The sequence below is a fragment of the Muscardinus avellanarius genome (genome assembly GCF_963383645.1).
Source record: "Muscardinus avellanarius genome assembly, chromosome: 8".
Taxonomy (NCBI): Eukaryota; Metazoa; Chordata; class Mammalia; order Rodentia; family Gliridae; genus Muscardinus; species Muscardinus avellanarius.
In genome coordinates this window covers 3,460,374-3,477,113 of record NC_137794.1, presented here as the reverse complement: position 1 = coordinate 3,477,113, position 16,740 = coordinate 3,460,374, and the positions used below count along the sequence as shown (strand labels likewise).

The 16,740-nt window shown below is 52.6% G+C and overlaps 1 protein-coding gene across 4 annotated transcripts; it reads left to right on the top strand.

Annotated features, from left to right (window-relative positions):
- Positions 1 to 4,507: 4,507 nt before the first annotated feature.
- GTPBP2 (GTP binding protein 2) lies at positions 4,508 to 12,269 on the top strand (the record flags this gene model as incomplete). 4 transcript variants are annotated; one of them, XM_080700705.1, is made up of 12 exons in its annotated part: positions 4,508 to 4,693; positions 7,214 to 7,240; positions 7,524 to 7,708; positions 8,049 to 8,157; positions 8,303 to 8,500; positions 8,788 to 8,962; positions 9,135 to 9,309; positions 10,101 to 10,236; positions 10,337 to 10,395; positions 10,978 to 11,149; positions 11,730 to 11,894; positions 12,093 to 12,269. In XM_080700705.1, 12 exons carry the CDS (start codon positions 4,508 to 4,510, stop codon positions 12,267 to 12,269), a joined length of 1,764 nt encoding a protein of 587 aa, XP_080556831.1. The 4 variants fall into 4 exon arrangements, with proteins under 4 accessions (XP_080556831.1, XP_080556829.1, XP_080556830.1 ...); XM_080700703.1 differs by having other exon boundaries at positions 9,090 to 9,309; XM_080700704.1 differs by lacking the exon at positions 7,214 to 7,240 and having other exon boundaries at positions 9,090 to 9,309.
- Between the last annotated feature and the right edge of the window lie 4,471 nt (positions 12,270 to 16,740).

The window sequence follows — 16,740 nt, the reverse complement described above, 5'->3', positions numbered from 1 at the left end:
GTTCCTGGAAACCCTTCTACCTCCGGGCTACACTTCCAGACCTATTTTATACTTTTTCTTTGAAAACAGGGTGTCTTAAGCCAGCGCGGCTGGCTTCGAACCTGTGCGATCCTCCTATCTCCACCTCTCAAGCCCGGGGATTACAAGCGTGCGCCATGCCTGGCCTTAGTCTTTATTTTTTAAACAGGGTCTCACTGATTTGCGGAGGGCCTCACTAAGTAGCTAAGGCTGGCCGTGAACCGCCATCCTTCGGGCTCAGCCTCCCAAATGCTGAGATTACAAGTGTGCACCACCATGCCTGGCTTGGGGCTTGGCAACTTCATGAGGCTGTCAGCAACTTAGCAAGACTTCTGTTTCAAAATTATTTATATATATATATACATATGTATATATATATATAATATACATACATATATATATATACATATACATATGAATGATATGGCTGGGGGGGTAGTTTAGAAATAGAACACCCCTGGGTTCAATACATGGCACTAAAAAATAAAATAAATAAAAAGCTGAGTTAGGCACTGTGGTGATGGCACACATCTGTAATCTCAATACATGTTGGAGACTGAGACAGGAAGATCATAGGTCCAAGAGTGGTGCTCAGTAACTTAGCAAAACCAGTTCAAAATAAAAAAAAATAAAAATAGGGATGTTCTACCTGCATCCCTGGCTTAAATCCCCAAGACCACAAAAATAAATAAATAAATAAAACCAAAGTACTAGCTAAGCATGGTGGTACACACTTGTAATCCCAGTATTTAGGAGGCTAAGACAGGAGGATCACAGTTTTTAGATCAGCCTTATCAGCTTAGCCAAACCCTCAGCAACTTAGTAGGACCCTATTTCAAATAAAATGTAAAAAAAAAAAAAAATAGGGCTAGAGACGTAGCTCAGCAGCAAAAGCCTCTGGGTTCAGCATCCAGTACCAAAAACAAAGTACCATGGATCCAGGCAAGGTGGCACAAACCTGTAGTCCCAGCTGCTCAGAAGCCTGAGGCTGAAGGATTGCATGCTAGAGGCCAGCCTGGGCAACTCAGATGACCCTATCTTAGCCAGGCATGGTGGCGCACGCTTGTAATCCCCACCCACCCCACCTGGGAGGCTGAGACACAAGGATCACACAGGCTCTAAGCCAAACTCAGCTACTTAGTGAGGCTCTCAGCAACTTAGTGAAACTCTGTTTCCAAATAAAATATAAAAATAGGGCTGGGAGTATAGGCTGAAGGTAGAAAGCCTCTGGGTTCCACCCCAGTACCACCACCAAAACAAAACAAAACAAAAAATCTGAGAATGTAACTCAGAATTTGAGTAACATACAGAAGGCTCTGACACCACGGATATTATCTCAGAAATAAATGGAAAAGAGTCCAGAAACATGTAGATCTTAGTATTTGACGATGATGGTGTGTGTGTGTGTGTGTGTGTGTGTGTGTGTGTGTGTGTGTGTTTTGTTGGGATTGAACCAAGGAGCTATCTCTGAGCTACACTTCCAGCCTTATTTTCATTTTGAAACAAGGTCATGCTAGCTTGATGAGAACTGAATCTCACTACTTACTGAGGCTGTCCTCAAACCTGCAATCCTCCTATCTCAGCCTCCCAAGCATTGGGTTTACAAGAGTGTACCACCATACCCAGCTCTGATGGTGACTTTTTTTTTTTTTTGGTAGTACTGGGAGGACAGGAGGATCGCAGGCTCGCGGTGAGCCTCAGCTACCTAGTGAGGCCCTTCAAATTTTAGTAAGATCCTGTTTAAAAAAAAATAGAGCTGGGGGTATAGCTCGGATGTAGAATGCCCCTGGGTTCAATCCCCAGTACCACACCACACACACACACACACACACACACACACACACACACACACAAACACACACCTCAAGCCAGGCATGAGATGGACACTTGTAATCCCAATACCTGGGGAGACTGAGATAGAAGGATTGCAGGCTTGAGGCCAGCACGCAGTAATTTATTAAGACATACCAGCTCCTTTTTTATTTTCTTTCTTTATTTTTTAATCTTGTGACAGAATCTCACTAAATTGCCCTGGCTGGCCTTGAGCCTGTGATCCTTCTGCCTCCGCCTTCGGAGTAGCTGGGATTGTGGGTGTGCACCGTTGTGCCTAGCAATGGTACAAGAATGTACTTAGCATGTACTATGGCCCCGAGTTCACTCCTCAAGGGCGAAAAGACCTATAAGAAATATTGGGGGATTTCAGAATCTAGAAGTGGGGTTGACTTGGGGATGACACAAAACCAAGAAAACAAAGGGGAAGGTTGCCTTATTTGAGTTTAAAACATAGGCAAAGTTACTATACACAAAAATAATTGACTAATTACAAGCCAGGAAAGATATTTGCATGTGATGTATGTATGTACCCGTGCTATATATATCCCGAAGCTGACCACCTCATAAGCAGCCTCTCCAGGAAATTAACCACATCTACCACATCCCATCCCCAGGACCCTGACTCCCTGGACAGACATCTGCATTCAGCCTACCCCTCTGCCAGCCTGCGCTTCTCTGTGGTAGGCCAGGGTGTTGGGAATGGGCTATCAAAATGGGTTATCCCATGCCAGGCATGGTGGCGCATGCTTGTAATCCCAGTACTTGGGAAGCTGAGACAGGAGGAGCCCACATTTGGGGCCAGCCTTAGTGAAGCCCTCCATAACTTGGTGAGACCCTGTTTCAAAATAAAGGATAAAAAATAGGGCCGGAGGAGTGTAGCTTGAAGGTAGAATGCCTAGAGCTTCAACCCCCCCGTACTGCAAAAAAAAAAAAAAGGGGGTTATCCTCTGCCATCTCTTAAAACAAGTTCTCCACGCAGGAGACAAGGGGTGAGACGATGGCTGGAGTAAAATGATGTGTATTGGGCTTGGCTACTGAAAGAACTATGGAGATGAAAGGCAGGTGTTATCAGTCAAGTGCAGTAACCCTGTTTAGGTTATCAAGAGGCCCAGAGCTGGTAGTAGTGAGCGTGCTGGTGAGTGGTCTTGGGAAAGTCGCATGTACTTTTCCAGGAGGCACTTCAGACCCACAATGGGCCCTTTTGCAGACTCTGGTCCTTCGGCTCTCACTGCTTAGGGGAGTTATGCCATCTGGACAGAAACTGAACGATCAGTAGACCTGCCCCTTCCCTGTGGCCCCAGGAAGCAGCCATGGACTCCTCCACCAGGTCTCAACTCCTGCAGGGATCGCCGGAGGTAAGCCTGCTGCTGCTTCTAGTTTGCCCAGGAAAACTGAGGTCTGGAGGCAAAGTCTGTGTTATTTCTTGGCTGTGTATGAACACCTCCTTGTTTGTGAAGAGGGACGTGTGAGCGGTGAGTCATGAGACAGCCATGACATTGGGAATTGAACCCTGGCGTCCTGACTCTCAGCCCAGTAATTCTAACTGCTTCTCCACCCTGCCTTTCTGGTGTTTTGTACACTGGGATGAATGTGTTTACTCGGCTGACTGCAAAAGCTCTAAAGTACAGGAGAGATGGCTTGGCAAGAAAGCCAAATGTCAACAACCCTCGGGGGCCTTTGGCCAAGTTTCTATTCGCACTAGCCCCGCCCTCCCGGAGGTTGATGTAACCCGAGCCCCAGCCCCGCCCCAAGCAAGGGCCCGCCCCTCCGACAGCCCTGACTGTTTTAAACCCGAATTCAGTTCTTCAGGATTGGTTGGGCGTCAAAACAAAGGGGAGGGGGCAAGCTCGCGGCGGGCCTCCGGCAGCTGGCTGGTTTATGGGTTCGGGCCTCGTGTCGGGGCCACTGCGGTGCCTGAGGCTGCTAAAACCAGCCCCTGGACGGTGCCAGCCCGGTAATAAAGCAGTGACTACTGTATATAGGTGGCGTAATTATCGCCACAAAACATCCGTAATTAGTCTAACCACCATCTGCCTCCGCCCTGGCGTTCTCCCTGACTCACCCCGACAGCACGCAGGTCATCGGGGAAGAAACTGAGGCAGAGGTGGGCCTGGCGGGCTGGAGGGACCAGTCACCCTACGTCCTGGAGTTCGCCAGGTCCCGGACCTGTTGCTGGGGGTCCGCGCTAAGGGGCCTAAGCCGAGGGCGCCCACGACGCTCGATTCTGATGTCAGCCCTGCGCCACAGGCCACCGTGCCCATCCTCAGCCGCGGGTTCTCAACTGCGCCCGCCCCGAGCCCTAGAAAAAGACGGCTCGGAGCGCGGGGACCGGAGCGGACCACAACTCCCGGCGGCCCTTGCGCGAAGGCGCGCTCCTGACCCGCGCCCCGAAGGTACCTGCGGCTCCTCGGCCGCGACGCCTGCTGGGAGCTGTAGGACGGCGGCGCGCGCTCCCGAGCGCGGCCGCGGGCGCGCGGACTCCATATCCCGTGGTGCCCCGCGGCTGTTTCTGACGCGCCCGCGCGGGCGGGGCGTGGCCTGCGCTGGGCCCGCCCTCCTCGGCTGGCGACGCGGCGGTGGCAGTAGGGGCAGGGGCGGCGGCGGCGGCGGCGGCGGCGGGGGGGCGGGTCGGGCGGGGGGCCGGCGGCGGCGGCGGATGGACTCGCGGGTATCTGAGCTGTTCGGCGGCTGCTGCCGGCCCGGAGGGGGGCCGGCCATGGGCGGAACCCTCAAGGCTAAGGGGGCCGGCGGCAGCAGCGGCTGCGGGGGCCCAAAGGGGAAGAAGAAGAACGGAAGGAACCGAGGGGGCAAAGCCAACAACCCCCCGTACCTGCCCCCCGAGGTGAGCACCTGAGAAGTGGCTGGGCGAGGAGAAACCACTCCTTCCCGTTCCGGGACTCCAGGCAGAAAATTAATTCCCCCTTCGACGTCAAGACCCCAGGGAGGAGGGGCCCCGGAGCAGAACCCCTCCTTCCGGTCAGGGGACCCAGCCAGGAGGGACAGAACCGGGACCTCCCCCCGGGGGAGCGCGCTCACCCGCCTCTCGTTAGTTCCCGGAGAAGTGGGGAAACGGGATCTCACCCCCTTGGGAAGAGCTGAGTAGAACGCCCGACCCCTTCCAGTGCTGCGACGAGGGAAGGGACATTGCATCCTCGGAGGAGGAGGCGGCAGAGTTATCACGACTTCTCTAAACTTGCTCCTCAGGAAGGAGGGGAGTAGCCGAGAAAAGAGCCGCTGTTCCCTCCCCATCCCGCAGTGTACATACACATAAAGCCAGAGGACAGTTAGACTCTGCCCTTTGCTCATCCTATGAGGGTGGGGAGAGAAGAGCCTCGTATACTGCTCCGTCTGTCCGAGTGGCAGAAAGTGCCTTGTCCCTTCCTCCTAAGATAGGACGGCGCAGGGCGGCTGTTACCCTTCAGCATGCACTCTGCCAGGGTCCCCGGATTGCTGGCCCACTTCGAGGATTTTTGATTCTGTGGGTGAGGGCTGGGCCTGGGAATTTGCACTGCATACAAGTTCCTGTGTGGTGCTAATGCTGCTGATGGCGGGAGCTTACTTTGAGAAACACTGGCCTAGACTCTTATCCCTTGGTCACACTTCTGAAGCTAACCATCCTAATTCTCCATCCACAGCAAAATGATAAAAAGGTTTCTGGGAGGTCTTTGTTGATGGGAAAACATCTCCCTTGCACTCCATGAAGTGGAGAGTGTGGGTAAAGCCCACCTTTTAAGGCTTTGAAGGGATGGAGTGGTAGCAGTCAGGGAAGAGAAGAAAATGGCTAGAAAGGAGTCCAGAAAGATACAATGGAGAGCAAGCAAAGTCCATAACCTTGTGCACCTGAGGGGGAAGGCTTAGACAAAAGGATCCTTCCGTGGGAGGGAGGGAGGGAGGATTCAGGATATCACCTCAGCTGAGCCATGATGATTAGGGGTCATGAGGTAAAAGCCACAGTGAGTCTGGTCTATGGAATCTGTCCTCTTTATTGTATTTTCTGAATAAAGAGAGGCGATTAAGCCAGGTGTGGTGGCACACACTTGTAATCCCAGCATTTGGGAGGCTGAGACAGGAGGATCAGCCTCCTGCAACTTAGTGAGACCTTGTTTCAAAATAAAGAATTAAAAAATAGGGCTGGGGGTACAGCTCTGAGATAGAATGCCCTTGGGTTACATCCCTAGTTAGTACCGCAAAAAAAAAAAAAAAAAAAAAGAGAGAGAGAGAGAGAGAGAGAGAGAGAGAGAGGTAATTACTCCTCAATCAGTTGGGGCTCCTCTCATAGCCAGCTTGTAGTGACCACTGCTGAGCTCACCTTTTGGCCCCGATCCAGAACCTCTTGCAGCCTCCAATGCTTAGTGACATCAGCCGAGAGGGGCGGGCAGGAAGGAAATGGTGTCTCCCAGGTCGATGGCAAAGAAAGGCTTCAACAAGACAGGCATGGTGGCACATGCCTGTAATCCCAGATACTCTGGAGGCTGAGGCAGAAGGATTGCAAGTGTTTTTGTTTTGTTTTTGTATTGGGGATTGAGCCCAGGGGCATTCTACCTCTGGGCTACACTATACCCCAGCCCTTTTTTTTTTTGTGGGGGGTTATTGGGGTTTCTGGAAACCCTTCTACCTCCGGGCTACACTCCCAGACACCTATTTTTTATATTTTTATTTGGAAACAGGGTTTCTTAAGCCAGTGCAGCTGGCTTCGAACCTGTGCGATCCTCCTGTCTCCGCCTCCCAAGCACAGGGATTACAAGCATGCGCCACCAAGCCTGGCTACTCCAGCCCTTTTTATTTTGTTTTTGAAACAGGGTTTCTCACTCCCTTGCTGAGATTCTCGTTATATTGCTCAGGGTGTGCTCAAACCTGTGATCCTCCTATCTCAGGCTCCCAAGTACTGGGATCACAGGCATGTGCCACTCGTAGATTGCTAGTTTGAGGCCAGCTTTGAGACTCTGTCTCAAAAAGGGCTGGGGATGTAGCTCAGTGGTAGAGCATCCCTAGGTTCCACACCCACACACAAAAACCCTCGATCGGGCACAGAGGAGGCCTAGGCATCTGGCATCTGGGGACGGCTCTGTAGGCCTTCAGGTCAAGGAAGGGTAATCTTGCAACCTGGGAGAACGCGCTGCCAGTGAACCAAGAGAGGGGCTCAGGAGTCTGCTCCTGGCTCAGGGAGCTGTGTTGTCGGCCTCTCCTTCTGAGGGCCGCGGTACGGCTGAGCTGCGGGCTTGTCTGCTGCTGGCCTCCTCAGGAACTGGCCTGGGCAGGTGCCACTGAGGCCTCCTGCTCTCTGCCTGGGCCCGTGGGAATGGAGGGGAAGCAGGGATTGGGCGTGGACGGTGTGTAGTAAACATTCCTCGTTTCTTTTCAGGCTGAAGATGGAAACATCGAATATAAAGTGAGTCTTGGGCTGAGGAGGAACAGGGGATGGGGTAGGTTCCCCATGCCAGCGCGGGGTGATTTCTCTGAGATCCTTCTCACCTCGTGACCTGTAGCAATTTCGGGATGTGGTTCAGCGTAAGAGCTCTGGACCTCTTTTCTGTGGGGAGGACCCCTCTTAGGGGTCAGGAGGAAGGGGTTTAAGGGGAAAGGGGAGGTCCTGGTCCTCGCAGTAGGATGGGGGACCACGTGGGTTTGAGGGAACACCTCTGATTTCACCTTCTCATGATACCCCACCTAAGCTGAAGCTGGTGAATCCATCCCAGTACCGCTTTGAACACCTGGTGACCCAGATGAAGTGGCGGCTCCAGGAGGGGCGCGGTGAGGCTGTCTACCAGATCGGGGTGGAGGACAATGGGCTGCTGGTGGGGCTGGCTGAGGAGGAGATGCGGGCCTCCCTCAAGACCCTGCACCGGATGGCAGAGAAGTACGCTTCCCCCTCTCCCACGCCCGCGTTCTCCTTCACCCGACTCCGGGATCTACAGGCACCCGGCCTTAAGGACCAAGGTGCTATGGTCTCTTGGCAAAGGGGTGAATAGGGTGGGTTAATGTTTTGTGCTTACGCTCTCTGGCTCCTTATTTCAAATGTGTTTGCTCGTTTGTTTTAGAGGAGCTGAGGATGGGGAATCGGTTAGAGGGAGGTAGAAAGTATAGCATAGTATAAGGCGGCGGGAGCGCTGTGCAAGGTGCAGGGAGGTTGGTGTCTGCGGCCAGGCGGTGAAGGACAGTACCTGTGAGATACGGCAGCCGCGGCCTTGCTGTGACAGGGTCGGGGCAGACATCACGGTTCTCCGGGAGCGAGAAGTGGATTACGATAGTGACACGCCCCGGAAGATCACAGAGGTGCTGGTGCGGAAGGTCCCTGACAACCAGCAGGTGAACACATGTCCTTCCTGCCCCATGCCTCCGCTCCTGGGGAGTGCCCTGGCCTGCAGTCCTGGGGTGTCCACAGTATTCCTTGACCCAAACTTCCATGAGAGGGAAGGGACTGGAGCCCTTACCTCTGGCAATTCATCCACAGTTCCTAGACCTCCGTGTGGCCGTCCTGGGGAACGTGGACTCGGGGAAGTCGACCCTGCTTGGAGTCCTGACCCAGGGAGAGCTGGACAACGGGCGGGGCCGGGCCCGGCTCAACCTTTTCCGCCACCTGCATGAGATTCAGTCTGGCCGAACCTCCAGCATCAGCTTCGAGATCCTGGGCTTTAACAGCAAGGGAGAGGTGCATGGGACCAACGGGACCCTGTGGGCCAGACTGTTAGGGCAGGGATGGTGGAGGTGAAGGCGGAGGCTGGGGACCGTGTAGAGACTTTCCAGAGTAGTACAGACGGAGGCCCTGAGAGTACTGTGGACAAGCTCTCTCCTTAAAAGAACAGATGGGGAGCCGCCTGAAGAAAATGGGGCTCAGGGTTAAGAGGCAGGGCTACCCAGGGACTGGTGTAGGTCCTGGCAACTGTTTTAGGGTTGGGGAGGCTCGCAGGGGCACTGAGAGCCCTGGGCCTGGGCTAGGTGGTGAATTACAGCGACTCACGGACCGCAGAAGAGATCTGTGAGAGCAGCTCCAAGATGATCACCTTCATCGACCTGGCAGGACACCACAAGTATCTCCATACCACCATTTTTGGGCTCACCTCCTACTGCCCCGACTGTGCCCTGCTCCTCGTCAGCGCCAACACTGGGATTGGTAAGAGGCCACAGGCAGGGCAGGCTGAAGGGAGGTGCCGACTCTCCTCCCTTCCGGAACCGGCATCAACTCTCTTCTCTCCCACATTCGCACTCGTCTCCTGCTGCCTGCCTTCTTTCTGAGGCAGCTGGCACTACAAGGGAACACCTGGGCCTGGCCCTGGCGCTGAAAGTGCCCTTCTTCATCGTGGTCAGCAAGGTGGACCTGTGTGCCAGGACCACAGTGGAGAGGACGGTGCGCCAACTGGAGCGGGTCCTCAAGCAGCCCGGCTGCCACAAGGTCCCCATGCTGGTCACCTCTGAGGACGACGCTGTCACCGCTGCTCAGCAGTTTGCTCAGTCACCCAAGTAAGCCTTCCTCACCTAACGCCCGGCCCACAGGGCCTGGAGCAGCGTGGCGTCCCCCTCCAGGCTGGACCAAGTCTGGTTCAGGTCTCTGGCGTTTTCAGTTGGGTTTGTGGGAGGGAATCTTTGTGAAAGGCTAGCTTGGCTCTCCCTGCCCCTAAGCCATCTGGAAGGGTTTTCTTGTTTTGTTTTGGTGGTACTGGGGTGGAACTCAGGGGCTTTTCTACCTCCAGGCTATACTCCCAGACCTATTTTATACTTTATTTGGAAACAGGGTCTCACTAAGTAGCCGAGGCTGTCTGAACCCGTGCGATCCTCCTGTCTCAGCCTCCCAAGCACAGGGATTACAAGTGTCCGCCACCACACCCAGCTCAACCTGAAGTTTTCCCTGGGACCCTGGAGACATTCACTATCTCCTTGGGCCTTGAGATGGGCCTTATTCTTTGGCTTGCGCAGTCAAAAGGAGGGACTAAGCTGGACGTGGTGGCGCACTCTTGTAATCCCAGTACTTGGGAAGGCTGACACAGGAGGATCACAGGTTCGTGAGGTCTTCTGCAATTTATTGAGACTGTTTCAAAAATAAATAATAAAAATAGGGATGGGAGGGTAGCTCAGAAATAGACTGCCCATGGGTTCAACCCTAGTACTGCAGAGAGAGAGAGGGAGGAAGGGAGGGAGGGAGGAAGGGGGCTCTTTGCTGCCCAGAGAAAAGTTTCCCTTTCTGTATGTGAGCCCCTGGCTTCTGCCTCCTGCTAGGACTTGCTCATGTCCCGACTCCATGCCTCCCTCCGTAGTGTCACCCCTATCTTCACGCTGTCCAGCGTGTCCGGGGAAAGTCTGGACCTCCTCAAAGTCTTCTTAAATATCCTGCCACCGCTCACCAACAGTAAAGAGCAGGAGGAGCTCATGCAGCAGTTGACGGAATTCCAGGTAGCGGGCCTGACGCGCTGGAGGCGGGCGGAGGGCTGCTCCGGGCGCGGGGCCTGCCAACTCTGCCTGGCAGGGCGCTGACCGGCTCCTTTGGCCCCAGGTGGATGAGATCTACACAGTCCCAGAAGTGGGCACTGTCGTCGGAGGGACCCTCTCCAGGTGAATGCCTTGTCTGCCCCACCCCACTCAGCCCTCATGTCCCTGTGTTGGAAGATGACCTGGCCCAGAGGAGACCTGGAGTTGAACGGAGCCCATCCACAGGATGTGCTTTTCTGCAGATTAGGCTTTCACTGGCAGACGCCATGGAGGAAGTTGTCTGTTGACTCACTGCCACTTGCTGGGACTCCAGGCCCCTGAGGGAAAAGTGTGTGTCATGGGCCCCAGGAAGAAACCTAGTATACTCAACTGACGACATCTCAAAGTAGGGAAATGAGAGAAACTTGAGGACCTAGGGTGAAACCCCAGGGGTAATTTGCTCCTTCCAGGGTCAGGTATTCAGTGTCATCAAACCAGCTCACTGAAAAAGGGCCCGCCAGCTGACGGCTGGCCTTTCGTGACGTTAGCCTTCTGATTGCTGGACGGGCTAGGCAGGCATCATCCCTGCCTCCAAGTGTGAAGTTAGGGCTCCTTTCCCCGACTCGAGGGACTCCATCTCAAAACGGAGAGTGCTCTGGGCGACCCTAGCAGAGGAGCAGGTAGGAAGCCTAGGCTGACGCGTGCCACCTTCCCTCTGGGCTGCAGTGGGATCTGCCGCGAAGGGGACCAGCTGGTGGTGGGTCCCACGGACGACGGCTGCTTCCTGGAGCTGAGGGTATGCAGCATCCAGCGCAACCGCTCTGCGTGCCGCGTGCTGCGAGCCGGGCAGGCCGCTACGCTGGCCCTTGGGGACTTTGACCGTGCGCTGCTTCGCAAGGTGAGGTGCATGAGTGAATGGGGGGGCAAGAAGTGCCCCACAGCCGGGCACCTGGATGAGGAATGGCCTCCTGTACTTGATCTTAGCCCAGGGGCTGAGAAGCGATGAGAAAGTCAAAGGAAACATGGTCTCTAACCCAAGAACCTTAAGGTCTGGATAGAGAACGCATATGAAAATGGCTTAGAGCCTCATCAAGCGCAGATCACTAAGTACGAATCACTGTGGTGCAGTGAATGTCCAGGGCCTTAAGACTACAAAGCTTTGAAGGGTTAGAGGACACGCGTGTCTGTGATTCCAGAGACCTGGGAGGCCGAGGCGGGAAGATGGCCAAGTTGAAAGTCAGCCTGGGCAATTTAGCAAGACCCCGTCTCAAAATAAAAGGGCTAGGAATGTAGCTCAGTGGTAGAGTACCCTTGGGTACAATTCCCACTACTGAAAACAAAGGGTACCTCTCAGGGGAGAAAGTGGAGAGTTGTCTTTGGAGTCTCCGCATTTGGTCATGTAGAGAAGGAAATGCAGGAGCAGGAACAGCTGTGGGGTGGCTGGGCAGAGAGGCTAACACCAGGGCTGCCCCCCCCAGGGCATGGTGATGGTGAGCCCCGAGATGAACCCCACCATCTGCTCAGTGTTCGAGGCAGAGATCGTCCTGCTGTTCCATGCCACCACTTTCCGACGAGGCTTCCAGGTGACAGTACACGTGGGCAATGTACGTCAGACAGCAGTGGTGGAAAAGATTCATGCCAAGGTGAGAGGGACCTGCCATGCCTCCAGGGCAGTCAGATTCTGACTCCAGAAAGGAGGGAGGCCCAGCGTCAGGCTTGGCAGAGCTCCCCGATTCCTGGGGCCATAGCAGCCCACCCAGAAGCCCTGAGGGTGGAGAGCCACGGCTGGTGGAGGATGGGAGGGAGGCTATGGCCAGAGCAATGACACGTATCTGCCGCAGGACAAGCTGCGGACAGGGGAGAAGGCAGTGGTACGCTTCCGCTTCCTGAAGCATCCAGAATACCTGAAGGTGGGCGCCAAATTGCTGTTCCGGGAGGGCGTCACCAAGGGCATCGGCCATGTCACCGATGTGCAAGCCATTTCAGCAGGAGAAGCCCAGGCCAACATGAGCTTCTGAGCCCTCCAGGCAGGAACAGCTCTGTTGCTGTCCCTACAATATAGAAGGTGACTCTGGCCATGCTGCCCCCTGCTGGCGGCCTTGTGTTTTAATAGGCTAGGGAGAGGGGTGCTCTCTGCCACCTGCTTCCTGCAGCCTTTCTGGAAAGGCGTCAAGCTTGGTGTGGCCAGGGAGGGCAGTCCTGAGGGAGAAGACTGAATTCAGGGCCATGCTCAACCTTGGCAACCCCATGTCTGGTCCAGCGGAGAAGCCGACTGCAGCCACCTTGCCATCAGGACCGGGTGGCTCACCAGTGAGGTCCTCAGGAATCGCCGCGGCGCAGGTGGCCCTGGAAAGCGCTCCTTTCTCTATACCTCTTCTCAAGGCCACATAAGCCGCCCGTCTACCCGACTGGAAAAAAGACATTGCTCTGGCCACCCATCGGGGGCCAGGGCCTGGAGGACGGACACAGGGACGGTGAATGGCAGTCTTCCGCCCTGCGCTGAGACCCGGGGCCTGCTCCTCAGCCGGGTCCCCGTTCTTCACTCAAGGGCCCCACGTCCCCAGCTCCTCCTCAAGGCCCCACAGGTGCTACTTGTTATGCTGGCCATGCCGAAGGCCAGCTGTGCGTCCGTCTGTCCGTCCGTCTGTCCTTGCCTCTGCAGTCTTTTTGGCTCCCATCAAATTGTTTTACTTTCCCAGACTGGTGGCCGGGGAGGCCTGACCCACAGCTCCGCATCCTGCCATACACACCCTCCTGCTCCCACTAAACCTTGTTTTAGTAAGTTGTTGTGACCATCCCCTTCCCTCCATTGCAGGGAACCAGGAGGAAGGGGAACCATTGCCACACTCCCCAACCCCTGGGCATGGGCGCTCTCCTTTCCCTGTTAGTGTCCTGGGTTCCCGTGGACTCAGGGATTTGTTGGTTGAGATTTCTCTGCATATATGTATGTATATGTATATATATTTAAATGCACATATATATTGTACAGAATAAAAATGTTTTATTGAATACACTGTGCTATGCTTAAGACCCGGCTTAGTTTCCAGAGCTAGATTCCTCTCCAGGATTAGACAAGTGAACCCCACCACTGCTGACCTCTGAATGGGGAAGAACTCGCCCCGGGCTCCCTGGCTTTTCTGGCACGCCCACACATGGACCAGGGTCAAGTTCTTGCCGTGCACATATTTCACAGTTCTAAGCAAGCAGAGCAAGGTGAAACCAAGGCCTTCTCAGCTCAAATAGCAGCTACCCTGCATCTGAGGAGACAAGGCCCTAGCAGACTTGGACATTTGCATTCCAGCCACTTAAAGATAAGTGGTAATCTGGTTATCATACTTTTCAGGTCTCTGTAGTCTAAACTGGACTCTCAGGGCTATTAAGGACCACTTGGCCAAATCTAAGTCCCTCTGTGTTCAGGCTACCCGATTATTACTTGTTACAGGTGCAGAAATAGGGCCCAAGACTACCGTTAACTGCAAAAAATCGAATGCATATTAAGCACTGACCCTGGCAAAAGAAATACAATACTCTAGCATTCTGCCTCTAGAGAATTAAAGTGATATCCTCCCTACCACTCAGGATCAGCTACTTCCAAAATACCACCAGTTTAACTTGTTACTAAGAACCTATGGTTAAAAAACTTCCTCTCTTAGGAGGTGTTTTACTTCCTCCTGCACAGTTGCTGATACACGGCTGTGAGGAAGGAAAGGATATACGCAGCCAGAAGAGACTAGCTTCCACCAGCGCTGACCGTGGCGGGTTGCCCCTTCAGGTGTTGGCAGTCTGCTGGGGTAGGCCTGGCAGTCCCAAGAAAACAGAAGGGCTGCTGCTGCTGGCTTTGTTAGCTACTAGCCCCTTGCCCCTCCCCTCACTAGTCTGGGCCTCCAGAGCCCCCAGATTTCCCCCACATTACTTTTCTGTACCACTCCTTTGTCCTCAGTGTCAAAAATGTATTCAACTTGATCTGCTGAGCAGCCAAAGATGGTAAATGCGTCATCCAGTTTCTTACTTTTTGAAAATAAAGGAAATGTTGGAAGATCACATCTCAGTACTTAGCCATCTTCAGGAATTGAGAGTCACACCGCTGCACTGGTGGAACTCTGAGGATTAAGGCATATAAAGCAGGCTCCCAAGGATTTTATCTTTTTATTCAGTTTTGATAGTCAGACTTAAATTTTTTCACTACATACATTTAGTCAAGGATTATCAAGCACCGGTTGTGTGCTGGGCACCGTGGAGAACTCTTGCTTTTAAGCTACAAGGCTAGTAAAGGCCATGTGCACGGTGGCTTATTCTTTAAGTGCTGTCAAAGTGGAAAATACTTTTTTTGGTACTGCTGAATTGAACTCACAGGCATTCTACCTCCAAGTTATGCCCACAGTCCGATTTTATTTGGAAACAGGGTCTAAATTGTGGTGGGCCTCGTTGAATTGCTGAGGCTGGCTTCTAGCCTGTAATCCTCTTGTCTCAGTCTCCCAAGTACTGGGATTACAAGCGTGCACCACCACACCCAGTGGGAGAAAATACTTGCGGGCCTGGGGGTGGAACCCAGGGGCATCAACCACTGAGCTACACCCCCAACCCTATTTTTTACTCTTTATTTTTTTGGTGGTACTGGGGTTCCTGGAAACCCATCTACCTCCGGGCTACACTCCCGGAGTGTTTCTTTGGAAACAGTGTCTCTTAAGCCAGGGAGGCTGGCTTCAAACCAGCGCGATCCTCCTGTCTCCGCCTCCCAAGCATGGGGATTGCAAGCGTGCGCCACCACGCCCGGCTGGGAGAAAATACTTTTGAGGAATAAAATAATTTCCTGCTAGACCCAGGGGGTATGGTTTTTTGTGTTTGTGGTCTTGGGAATTGAACCCAGAGAGCATTCTATCTTTAAGATATAGTCCCAGCTCTATTTTTATTTTGAAACAGGGTCTCACCAAGTTTTTGAAGCTGGCCACAAACCTGTAATCCTCCTGTCTCAGCCTCCCAAGTACTGGGATTACAAATGTGCACCACTATCCTGGGTTCCCAGTGGTTTTCAAATCATCCCCCACTTCTTCAAAGTATGTACAAACCTAATTTATAAATTTAGGCTAAAAAGCAGAAAACTTGTACATATGAGAAGAAAGATAAGGTACACTATTTCTCTCTACTTACTTAACGACCATCTGGCTTAGTTCATCCGTTTCAGTTGTTCCATGTGTAATTCAAGGATTCCCATGTGAGGACAGCCCAAAGAGTTGGCTTTCCACACATTAGAATGGAGATTAAAAAACAGTACCAGGACTGGGGTATGGCTAAGAGGTAGAGTGCTTGCCTAGAATGCTCAAAGCCCTGGGTTGGACCCACAACTCCCCTCCTCCACCAAAAAAAAAAAAAAAAACCAAAAAAACCAAAAAAACCCAAAAAACTAACAGTAGTACTATAAACACAGACAAGTGCAAACGATACAATAATGAATTTAAAACTGTAAACTAGATGTTCAAATTGCAATAAAGCAAAGAAAAACATACCAGTGGCCCTAAAGTCCCAAGCACTTACTCACCTCCTAAATTGGTGTTCATATTCAGTTTAAGAAAATGTCCTGTACAGACCTGGCCTTTAGGATCTTCTAATTTGATGTCTCAAAAGTTTTAAGTTAAACATTGAGAAGTATTGCTAAAATAGAGATTTTTTTCCCCTAGTACTAAAGTTGATGTCTCTAAAAGTTTTAAGTTAAACATTGGGAAGTACTGCTAAAATAGAGATTTATTTTCCAATTCTAGGGATGGAACCCAGGGGCATTCTACCTTCGAGCTACACCCCCAGCCCTATTTTTTATTCTTTATTTTTTGAAACAGGGTCTCACTGAGTTGCAGACAGCCTAAGTAGCTGAGGCTGTCCATGAACTGCGATCCTCCCATCTCAGCCTCCCAAATGCTGGGATTACAGTGTGCGCCACCACGCTCGGCTACTCCCAGACCTATTTTTTATATTTTATTTGGAAACAGGGTCTCACTAAACTGCTGAGAGCCTAAGTAGCTGAGGCTGGCTTTGAACCTGTGCGATCCTCCTGTCTCAGCCTCACAAGCGCAGGGATTACAAACGTGTGCCCCACGCCCAGATTTTATTCTTTATTTTGAAACAGAGTCTCACTGAGTTGCAAAGGGCCTCATTAAGTAGCTGAGGCTGGCCGCGAACCAGGATCCTACCATCTCAGCCTCCTGAAATGTTGGGATTACAAGCATGCGCCACCACGCCCAACCCTGAGCTAACTTTCAGGTTAGGTCTATAAAATGTAATTTTAAATCTTCAGTATCTGTAATTATATCAGTTTTACAGAAGAAAGTGACTAACTCAAATGAAGGGAGGTCTGGGATCAGGTCTCTTAGGCTCCAAGGTCCGCACACTTTTTATTACGACACTGCCTCCCTATACTCTAAAGATTAAAACAATCATCTGAGCGTGGTGGTAAAGGACTGTAGTCCCAGTACCTGGGAAGATGAGATAGGAGGATGA